The sequence below is a fragment of the Crassostrea angulata genome, chromosome 3 (genome assembly GCF_025612915.1).
Source record: "Crassostrea angulata isolate pt1a10 chromosome 3, ASM2561291v2, whole genome shotgun sequence".
Classification (NCBI taxonomy): domain Eukaryota; kingdom Metazoa; phylum Mollusca; class Bivalvia; order Ostreida; family Ostreidae; genus Magallana; species Magallana angulata.
Genome location: NC_069113.1, coordinates 5721408 through 5733518, shown reverse-complemented (window position 1 = coordinate 5733518; position 12111 = coordinate 5721408). Strand labels below are relative to the sequence as shown.

At 33.6% G+C, this 12111-nt stretch overlaps 1 protein-coding gene and 1 long non-coding RNA gene across 4 annotated transcripts; both read left to right on the top strand.

Moving 5' to 3' along the window:
• The first annotated feature begins 122 nt into the window (after positions 1–122).
• LOC128178628 (uncharacterized) lies at positions 123–680 on the top strand. The gene is made up of 3 exons (XR_008242981.1): positions 123–256; positions 509–547; positions 620–680. It is a non-coding gene; the product is annotated as an uncharacterized LOC128178628 (long non-coding RNA).
• Positions 681–5496: 4816 nt separating this feature from the next.
• LOC128177783 (uncharacterized) lies at positions 5497–11381 on the top strand. 3 transcript variants are annotated; one of them, XM_052844654.1, is made up of 4 exons: positions 6011–6662; positions 6835–6867; positions 8291–9597; positions 9698–11381. In XM_052844654.1, the coding sequence occupies exons 1-4, from the start codon at positions 6626–6628 to the stop codon at positions 9749–9751; spliced, it is 1431 nt and encodes a 476-aa protein (XP_052700614.1). In that variant the 5' UTR covers positions 6011–6625; the 3' UTR covers positions 9752–11381. The 3 variants fall into 3 exon arrangements, with proteins under 3 accessions (XP_052700615.1, XP_052700614.1, XP_052700613.1); XM_052844655.1 differs by lacking the exon at positions 6011–6662 and adding an exon at positions 5497–5605 and having other exon boundaries at positions 8291–11381; XM_052844653.1 differs by having other exon boundaries at positions 6015–6662; positions 8291–11381.
• Positions 11382–12111: the final 730 nt, after the last annotated feature.

The following is a 12111-nucleotide window of genomic DNA, read 5'->3' as shown; positions in this document are numbered from 1 at the left end:
TTCTAAATATATCCCTCTTTATATCATGCAAAATCTCTCTCTATTTCTTTCTCTCTCCCTCTGAATTACTGATGCTTTGTATTTTTACACATTGCAGATTCCAGTACCTGATTACGCTGAAATCAATCCTTACAATCCAAATCTAATGCGAATAAAACCACGTGAATGTCGATTAAATGACGATGACATTCCCGATTCAATAAAGAATTACAAGCCAAAAAGGAAAATCCGCGTGTCATCTTTACAGCATTCAAAAGTACAATTGTATTTCCATTTTTAAATCTGTGTGGATTGTTTGATATCAAGATACTTTGTTTTGTAATTGTACGGTTTTAGGATACATGTAGGTGGTACCTGTAATTCTTAAAACGTTTGATATATTTAAATTTGTTCACTTTCTTTTTATATTGACGTTACTACAACTTATTTTCTTAATTGGCTTAAAAATAATGTTATACTTGAATTGATTTCATACAAATTAACATGATTATGCAATTATTAATTTTAGAGCTGTGAACAGACTAAAATCAATGATGCAAAAGTAGAGGTATGTTCTCTCTCTCTCTCTCTCTCTCTCTCTCTCTCTCTCTCGTTATTTAATTTGTTTTTGAAATTTTAGAACTCAAAAGACAAACCTAAAAGCGAATTGCCAACCGACGATTGCACATCCTCCCGCAAATCAACAAAGGTAATTATGATGATAATCGTTCAAATATTGATCCTTCGAAAATATATCATTTTTTTTTAGTTTTTCAAATATAATAAAAAAAATGTATACATTTCTTTCGTTGAAGAATACAGAACAAAAAACAGGAGATGAAGATAAGGTATCTGTTTTATTGATACTAAGTACGGAATAGTCTACAAATATTTTAATATATAAACGATATTGTCAGATATTTTATGAAATGTTTAAATAAATCCTATTGTTAATATTAATATTGTTGACTTTTATTGTCTGCTATTGAACTTTTAACTTTTTAATTGATCTTTTGCTTCTGAAAAGATATATTTTTATGTATTACAAACGATGTTTGGGGACTTGCTGTGTTTGATCATTTGTAATAAGAATATAAGATTACATATATTTGAATATTTCAAGAGTTTTCGAATTCTAAAATTTTTAGAAATTTTCAAAATTTAAACTTTCTTTAAAATTTTACAGCCATGTCCAGAAATTCGAAAAAGAAAATATATCGTTGAACACAAGGTATTTTATTAAAATGGAAATTTTATATATATCACAACTGAAACATGGTCTCATATTTATTTTCACTATTTTAAAGGTATGATAATTTAACCTATAACAATAAGCATTGATAAGCATGATGTTATAATACTTTATAACACGTTTTACGCCATTTTTCATAACGCTTTTTATCTGTTAATTATATACTTTCACATTTTTAAAAATGCATTCTTCTCAAAAATATGATGTAAGTCTGAAAAATCATTTCAAATTCATTAGAACAAAATGTGGTGTTTGTATAAAAAGAATGGTATATGTACATGAAGATGTAAGCTGTTGAGAATGGGGTAATAATTATAAATAACATTGACATTAATACAAAAGAAATTTAAAATATTTACCTTTTACTGGTATTAAAAAAACTAATAATAACTAAAAAAATTATAAAAAACGGCAATGGCGTGAAGTCACCTCTATTTACATGCTTAAAAAACCGCAATGGCGTGAAGTCACCTCTATTTACATGCTTATAAAAGTGCAATGGCGTGAAGTCACCTCTATCTACATGATTATTAAACGGCAATGGCGTGAAGTCACCTCTATCTACATGCTTAAGAAACGGCAATGGCGTGAAGTCACCTCTCTCTACGTGCTTATAAAAGTGCAATGGCGTGAAGTCACCTCTATTTACATGCTTAAAAAAGTACAATGGCGGGAAGTCACCTTTATCTACATGCTTAAAAAAGTGCAATGGCGTGAAGTCACCTCTATTAATTTACATGCTTAAAAACCGCAATGGCGTGCAGTCACCTCTATCTACATGCTTAAAAAACCGCAATGGCGTGAAGTCACCTCTATTTACATGCTTAAAAAACCGCAATGGCGTGAAGTCACCTCTATTTACATGCTTAAAAACCCGCAATGGCGTGAAGTCACCTCTATTTACATGCTTATAAAAGTGCAATGGCGTGAAGTCACCTCTCTCTACATGATTATTAAACGGCAATGGCGTGAAGTCACCTCTATCTACATGCTTAAGAAACTGCAATGGCGTGAAGTCACCTCTATCTACGTGCTTATAAAAGTGCAATGGCGTGAAGTCACCTCTATTTACATGCTTAAAAAAGTACAATGGCGGGAAGTCACCTCTATCTACATGCTTAAAAAAGTGCAATGGCGTGAAGTTACCTCTATTAATTTACATGCTTAAAAAACCGCAATGGCGTGAAGTCACCTCTATCTACATGCTTAAAAAACCGCAATGGCGTGAAGTCACCTCTATTAACATGCTTAAAAAACCGCAATGGCGTGAAGTCACCTCTATTTACATGCTTAAAAAACCGCAATGGCGTGAAGTCACCTCTATCTACATGCTTAAAAAACCGCAATGGCGTGAAGCACCTCTAGTTACATGCTTAAAAAACCGCAATGGCATGAAGTCACCTCTATTTACATGCTTAAAAAACCGCAATGGCGTGAAGTCACTTCTATCTACATGCTTATAAAAGTGCAATGGCGTGAAGTCACCTCTATCTACATGCTTAAAAAACCGCAATGGCGTGAAGTCACCTCTATCTACATGCTTATAAAAGTACAATGACGTGAAGTCACCTCTATTTACATGCTTAAAAAAGTACAATGGCGTGAAGTCACCTCTATCTACATGCTTAAAAAACATAGTCATCTCTATTTACATGCTTATAAAAAACCGCAATGGCGTGAAGTCACCTCTATCTACGTGCTTATAAAAGTGCAATGGCGTGAAGTCACCTCTATCTACATGCTTAAAAAACGGCAATGGCGTAAAGTCACCTCTCACTACATGCTTAAGAAACTGCAATGGCGTGAAGTCACCTCTATCTACGTGCTTATAAAAGTGCAATGGCGTGAAGTCACCTCTATTTACATGCTTAAAAAAGTACAATGGCGGGAAGTCACTTCTATCTACATGCTTATAAAAGTGCAATGGCGTGAAGTCACCTCTCTCTACATGATTATTAAACGACAATGGCGTGAAGTCACCTCTATCTACATGCTTAAGAAACGGCAATGGCGTGAAGTCACCTCTCTCTACGTGCTTATAAAAGTGCAATGGCGTGAAGTCACCTCTATTTACATGCTTAAAAAAGTACAATGGCGTGAAGTCACCTCTATCTACATGCTTAAAAAAGTGCAATGGCGTGAAGTCACCTCTCTCTACGGGCTTATAAAAGTGCAATGGCGTGAAGTCACCTCTATTTACATGCTTAAAATAGTACAATGGCGGCAATGCTTATAAAAGTGCAATGGCGTGAAGTCACCTTTCTCTACATGATTATTAAACGGCAATGGCGTGAAGTCACCTCTCTCTACATGCCTAAAAAACCGCAATGGCATGAAGTCACCTCTATTTACATGCTTAAAAACCGCAATGGCGTGAAGTCACCTCTATCTACATGCTTAAAAATCGACAATGGCGTGAAGTCACCTCTATCTACATGCTTATTAAACGGCAATGGCGTGAAGTCACCTCTATCTACATGCTTAAAAAACCGCAATGGCGTGAAGTCACCTCTATTTACATGCTTAAAAAACCGCAATGACGTGAAGTCACCTCTATTTACATGCTTAAAAAAGTGCAATGGCGTGAAGTCACCTCTATTTACATGCTTAAAAAACCGCAATGGCGTGCAGTCACCTCTATTTACATGCCTTAAAAAACTGCAATGGCGTGAAGTCACCTTTATTAATTTACATGCTTAAAAAACTGCAATGGCGTAAAGTCACCTGTATCTATATGATTTATGAATCCATAATAGTGTGCCTTGTACCCACCTTTGTCTACTCGCTTATATGACGGCAATGACGTGAAGTCACCTTTTTTCTACATACTTATAAAACCACAATAGCGTGAAATATCCTTCACGACAATATCATTAGCAAAACCCCCATTTTATTATTTTTGATTATTTTTTTATTGGAAATATCGTAAAATTTCCGTAATTCCGTAAAATCGTATATTTTAACTGATAACTAATGTTATACCAACTCAGAAAGTCTCTAAAGGTAGCTTATACACCATAATCATAAAGAAAAAATTAAGTTTATTCCTATATTACTTTAATTAGTCACTTCTACTTAAATGTGCTTCAAAATTATTTTACCCTCCTTATTATTTTTTATTAATTTCATTTGTATTATACTTTTATCTCACTTGAAAAATTAATTTTGTCGGGATCGGTTTTCAAAAAAAAATAAGCGATAACCTTAATTTTTATGTTTCGGGAAAAGGTGACTTCACGCCATTGTATTTAGGATTAACGGTATTTATTTTACAATAGTAAACCGTGAATTTCCGGATGTATGTTAACCCCCCCCCCCCCTTCATCTCCTCTCCAAACTGCTAAAAATCACAATGAGAAAGGGTTAGAATTAGAATTCTTTATAGTGTGTTAAGATGTTAGTGTTAAGAAGAAGAAGAAGAAGAAGAAGAAGAAGAAGGAGAGAGAGAGAGAGAGAGAGAGAGAGAGAGAGAGAGAGAGAGAGAGAGAGAGAGAGACTCAATTCGAAGTGGAAATCCATATACAATGCCTCAATACATACTAAATTAACTTGTCCGGGTTGATGGTATACGTTATTTATAAATTTGCAAATCAAAGCAAAGAGATAAATAATTGTTATTTATGTCTCTGATCAAAGGTTCGGTGACCAATCCAATGCAGTTCAATGTATGTAGTTCAATTATTTATCACAACATCATATATTCTGAAGGGTTCTGATAATATTTTTTTTTTCTCCAAACATCAACTGCATCGCTATGAATTATATCAAAATAAAATGTATTTTATGAATCTAATTTTCTGGCACGTACACTGTCTCGATAGGTATCCTCGACGATATGAAAAATGTTCTTTTATTTTCTACATCTTTTATATAGCTTATTTTTTTTTTTTAGTGTTTAACTTGTATCCTTTTTATAAATTGTCATTAGATCGCACTTCTACAAGTTTTAAAAAATATAGTCAAATATCAGCTGTAAAACATTTTTTAATAACGTTACTGCAGTAGATCTACAGTATTGAAATAACAAGTTTCATCATTTCATTGTCTTTGAATATCCGATAAAATACAAAAGTAGGCTACATGCATGTACATGTATCAGTTGAATGACATTACAGGGCCTAATCCTTTGGATCCGCCACCAAAAGTTGAATCCGTGCCGTCGTCAAAACAGTTCGGCATTTTCCAACTACTGATGATTTTCTTGTAAATATCTATTCTTCCTTTGTACGCATTTTCTATTTTCTTTATTTTTCCATTTTTTTTTTTGGTAGATATTTATATCCCATCGGATCAATAAACTTCTACTTCCGTTCTCGTAAATCCCAAAACTGAGTGGTTGACAGAACCTACCGGCCTTTCTGCATTTGAAAACAGGTATTTTTCTGAGTTAACAACAAATATTTTCTATCGCAAATTAATAATTGAAGAACCATCCGATCATATGTTTATGAGTTCATTCAAAATACTTGTTGTAAAATAGGATTTTAATGCCTAACTGAAAGAAAGGAAAAACACTGGGGCCCAAAGAGGTTAAACTTGTGAAGGGAAGAAAAGGAAATATTTTGCTGTCAATGTAGGCCTATTTAGACGATCAATTATATAATTGACAACCACTCATTAATGTTTTGGAATGTGTATGTTGTTTAACTTTGAATAAATAGAACATATTCTGTTGATGAAATGTTAAAAATATAGTATCAGATTGTTTTTCTGTATAAAATATTGATTATTTTTATATTTACTATAAGGAGACTTTATATGAGAACAAAATAATTTAGAGTTAATGATCATCTTTTAGCTAAACTGTTAATGTTTGCAAAACTGTGGGTATGACTTCTAATAAGCTGAATTCTGCAAAATTAACTGAACAAGTTTTGTTAAGAATTTCCCCCTTTTGGGGCCCTTGTACCTGTTTATTTGTTTTGCCTGACTTCATGATATCTTTTTGAAGAATTTTTACTTTGAGCTGTCAGAATGCTTGAAATTTTACAACACTTATCACAACTACCATAAAATGATAAATGGCCATAGAAACCTATCAAGAAACAAGTGCTGAGAGAAGCATTTTCTCCTTTTTACTGCATTCCCTGTGTTCAAGTGCTTCCTTTTAGAGTCACGACAGTAAATCAATTTGCTATTTGGATTGTTTTGACATATTAAGTCTAGTTGTAGAAGAAGAGTTTTACTAGAGGAACAAGGGTTAGCAGCCTAATAAATAATATAATTTTCATGGTGATCTCTGCAGTTCTGATAGTGATATAAACATATTATACAAGAAGGTACGACATAAACCAATATATAGTATTGGAAAGGATGTTCTGTGTCATAATGGACAAATCGTTACTGTAACATTAGATGTCTCCACAATACTGAAATTTTCGCTGAACAGACAGAATGAACAAAGAATCGGATTACAGAATTGTCAGTATAGGTAGATTAAATTTCTGTGTGGATCTTTTTCAATATTGACACTGCAGGAGTTAAGTCGTAGTGGAAGAAGACTTTTTCTGTCAATGTTATAGCATTTCCCAAATGGAACTTTTTTTTTGATCCAGGTATTTCGGAATAATGATAAACTTTCAACAAGATTTATTTATTTTCAGCCAGAAGAACAGAGGGCCGGGCTGACTCTGTTGGTATGTTTTTATTTTATTTTTTATCAAAACAAGATTTTGTATTTTAATACAATTAAATGTTTATTATGTCAAATAAGATATTTGAGATTTTAAAGCAAGGTTATTGACTTAATTAAAATTGGTTCAATTTTTCATTTTTGGAAAATACACCAAATTTATTAATTTGAATTCATTATTTGTTTACTGTAATAATTAAAGCTGCTTTGTCTGATTTTTTTGTTAATATGTACAGTATTGTATAACTTTCCATACAAACCAATTATCAATATCTTAAAAATTTATAGTCTTTCACTTACTTACACCATCGGAATCGGTCTCCTTTCAAAGATAGATTTATCCAAAGTACTATTATGAAATCTAAATAAATTTCTGAATCGTACTTTTAAAACATCATGTTCAAATAAGATATTTTTGAGCTTAAGGTAAGGTTTGTGACAAGCATCAATTTCTCATTTTTAAAAAATCACCAAAGTTACATTTTGTTACCTCTAATATTTATTATTAAAAGGTAGCTATTGTTACATCACAATGAAAATCTGAGTTATCTCCCTGTAGTTGCAAACCTTACCATAGAAATGGTCTCAATTTAAGCATCATTCCCTGATATAATTATCAAAAAATAAGTCATATCAAAACAAGGCAACATTTTAATTGTTTGAGTAAAAAATATTTGAGAAGGAAAAATATTTTGTTGATATCTTTTAAATTTAGAAAAAAAATCTTCAGCAACAAAAAAAGTTGTTGGTATAAATCAATTATCAAACAATAAAATTTGAAAAAGAAATTGAAGTGCAGGTGCAAATATTTTTAAAAATTGCAATTTTTCTATGGTAATTTGAACCAATATCAATTCCAATTGAAATGAAAAAGGAATCGATAAAATACATTTCTTTATGGCTTGAGATTTTAAAAATGGTTGTGTTTGATGATAATTCTCACAACGGGTCTAAACGACGCTCGATCTTTTGACCACATACATTGGTTTTAATTTATCATCTCTCACGAAAAGTGAAAACTTAATTATCTAGAAGTATTCTATATATGTTCTAGATATTTCTAAATAAGTTACATGTGAAATAATTATACATGTATACCTCTTTTGGGAATTGCAAATAAAAAAATTTAGCTTGCGCCATGAAGATCTGTTTTGTGATAAAGTTAAAACAGTTGTTAAAATGGGCCATATTTAAACAGCTTAAGTGGAGCTCTACTTTAGTTTTAAGGATAAAAGAAGCTTTATTTGTTGTAATCTTAAGACAACCGTAAGAGATAATTCAGTATCACATACTGTACTTATCTTACAAAATATGTCAGTAGTTTATCATTCTTTCCACTTGTACCTGTATTGTTTCTCTGAGGTCACTCTTTTGAAGTATCCTCAATTCCTGATCAACGTCCACTAATTTAAAACAATTGCTTGCAGAGGAAGAAGGAATCAGATTGATGGATGTTCGGAGATTGAGGAATAAAAAGCACAGAATCAAGCTACACAGAGAAAAGCTACGTAAGCCCTCACTGGTGGACAGTTATTGCACAGACGATGAGAGTGTACCGAGCTCCCGGCGTTATTCCAACACCACCTTCCCTTTGTTCTCAAACTTGTCAGATGATGAGGTTATTCTGTCTCACAGTCAGGAAACAGGAAGTGGGCTAAAGGTCTCCCATTCCGCTCCGTCATGTCGTTTACTCGTAGAAGACACCGACGATGCCCAAAGGGAATTTTTTCCATTTGTACACCTCCCTTTGGATTGCAAGCTAAAGATTTTGTCGTATCTGAGCTCAATCGAAAAAGGCCGCAGCATGCGAGTGTGCAAAGAGTGGTGCCATATTCTGAGAACGCCAAGCTTATGGATCAACATAGTATTGTGGGACTTTCCGCTAACTTGTGTTCCAATGGCGACATCATCAAGGGGAGGTAACCATAGCAATGGAGATTGTTACACCTGTTACAAGAGGCGAGTTCATGGTTTTGCTTGCTTTTTGATGAAAATCAGGCCTCTGATCAGAAGGTTAGAGTTCAAGTTTGACATCTATCCAGACTCTGATGGGTATTTGGAAATGCTCAAGAACCTGCTGCGCTGCATTTCATTTCGGGAAATCAGATACATGATGTTCAACTGGAAGGATACCCCAGCACGACCCTTTTGGCTTGAAGATTTGAAAAAATGCCGATGTCAAGATGTTTTGTACTCTTGCAAGCTGAGAGCCAGACAGTGTATCTATTTCTTTGATGATCTCTCCAGACATCTTACAAAAGTTGAGACTTTGATACTGCCTTTTGATTGGTCCTGTAACAAAAACGTGGAAAATCTTGTGAGATTGAAGACTTTAAAAACTCTTGTATTGGAGAAGAGTAGTGTCTTCCAGTCCGTGGCTCAGTCCCGACTGGATAGAGTCCTTTCAGGTCTCCCCAATCTCCGTCAGCTGATGCTTGAGATCTGGGCTCCGAGCGGGGTAACTATGTGTAAATACGAGCTCAACTCCAAATCAATGGAGTTCCTTGACGTTTCACAGAGCCGAGGATTTTATCTCAGATCTCTAAACATGCCGAGTTTGAGACGTTTCCGCGTAGCCCGACATCCATGGAACGGGCCTATGGTATTTTCGGCTCATCTTAACATACCCTGTCTATATGAAGTGTTGCGCAATGGAGCTCCAAATCTTTCGATCTTGAACGACCATTATCTGATGGAGGATTGGAAAGATGCATGTTATCCACGACTGGAAGAGGTTTTGAAGTCAGTCTGTTCATGTCGAAAGCACAAAACTGGATGGATGATGTGAATGCATAGTGTATACATACAAGTAACTACTGAAACGACTGGAAGAGGTTTTGAAGTCAGTCTGTTCATGTCGAAAGCACAAAACTGGATGGATGATGTGAATGCATAGTGTATACATACAAGTAACTACTGAAATGTTATGGTCTCAATGATTCCGTTGGTTGTTCATGTTGTTTTACATATATTTGTAATATGTATTCATTTTGCTTTTTAGATGAGAATGAAATAGAGAAAATGATATTATATAAATAGTGCATGTTTGGGAGGGTAAAAGTTGAAATTGACACCCCGAGAAAACCATTGTCAACCGACGCGAAGCGGAGGTTGACAATGGTTTTCGAGGGGTGTCAATTTAAACTGTTATCCTCCCAAACAGGCACTATTTATTTTGTTATACTGAATGTCTTAATTTTTAAGAAAATTTTACTGCTTTTATAGCAGAATAACGTAAATTCTACAGCGAACCGTACGCGCATAATTTTCGCGCATGCAACATTTTTTAATGTTACCCGTTGCTAAGTGCGTTGCTAACGCTGAGGGTAATAGAAAATATTATTAACTGCCTCTTGACCAATCAGATTTCAGTATTTAACATGAAAGTATAACAATATTGTTTGATTCATTCCCTTTGTGATTGAGATTTTAAAGCACTGCTTAGATTACTATGCACATTCATTGTATTTTTTAGATTGTAAATGTAATCATGATATCATCTTTATACTGTACATGCAAATGCATGTATAATATTTTAATATCAGGATATTAACCATATGTTGGTTGGAAGTGATTGAAATTTTTGATAAACTGTGATGTCGCCTTCAGAAGTGCCATTCTTTCAGTATGTCAGGTATATATAATGTGTCAAGTCAAGCTGATCAACGACTCCAATGTTAACAGCTTCAAAAGATTTTGATTCTTTGAAAACAGTGCTTGATTTTTTTTTAAGCTTTGTGTAAATGGCAGTAACTCAGCGACTGTAAACCAATTTATTTTTTTTACAAATTTTATTGGCAAAGTTTGAGTTATAGACTGTTTATAATGGCATTAAGTTGTTGTTTTTTCTTAGAGGCAGTCATGTTTGTTAATTATGTTAACTTTGTTAGAGGACACATGCAAGCTTTGTGAGATGCGAGTTGCAGAAATCAAACTTGGTAGATGGTTCTTTTTTAATATATATAAGTGACTAGATAGACTTTCTTTGTTTTTGAGGCAATTTTTCACTAGTCACCCTTGTAGTACATGTATTGACACACTTCCAATTCTGTCTGTACGTTATCGTACACTGTCAAATTGGCCAGCAAAACTTGACCATAACAAAGTCCCAATTATAATCAATATGTTCATAGACCTATATACATGTACATTTATGCACCAGGTGTAGGTGTTTTGCAATTTCATTAATACTTTTTAAATGAGCAGTTGTTTATTTAGTGCTAATCATCTAACAATAATTATCAAAGTGAAAATATTTTTGGTAAAGATATTCATTTTTCACACAGGGTTTCATTTTTCAATAATTTTTTACATTCTATAACAATACATTTTTACTTTACAGACCATGTTATGATTGTAATACATCTATTTTTTGTTTGTTGGGGAGGAGAATGAGGTTCATATATATATATGAACGGCCATCAGGCATCCAGAGAACCAGGTCACAGAAATCAAAATCTATTTCTGTCTCAATACTTTTCTATGAATTATATTGTTAATAAAATTTCTGAAGAAAATGCGCATTTGTGATTTTGAATTACATGTACTGTTATTTAGTTCAATCTTTCGATAATGTATCTCGAGGACTTTAGTATCACTGTATACATGGTTATTTTTGCCTCATGTTATTTATTTATCTCCCTTTTACACCTGCAGACCTGTTTCGCCCTGTCTTGAATTCACCCAAAGTAAGAAATATACACTCTATTAAGTCAATACGGTTATTTAAAAATTGTTTAGAATTTTCCTGCTGACGAAATGGGGCCAAAATTAATCAGAGGCGAACATTGCCCTGTATACAGTAATATTTTGCCTTGATGAAAACTGGCATTTGGAGGATATCCCATCTAGTGGTACTTCATAATTATACAAAGTACATGTATATCCACACAGTGCATCTTGTGCCACTTCATAAAACAAATGGATAATTCTTTTTCTATTGAGAGGATCTTAATGATTGTCATAATAAATTTCATCAGATAGAACCATTTTAACAAGACCTTCGATTTCAGAAGGGCGTAGCTAACTATTCCTTGCATCAAAACAAGTTAAAAATGACGCGATTTCAAGCGAAATATGCACCAATTGCATAGTCTTAGCTCAAAAGCCAGGCAAATCATGTTGATTTCAAAGAGCAATGGCTGAGTGGCTAGCAATGAAATAGACAGGCCTCGTCACATTGCTGTTTGACACAACTACCCAAAGTCCAAGCTCTTGTAAAAATGGTTATATTTATGAATTAAACAGA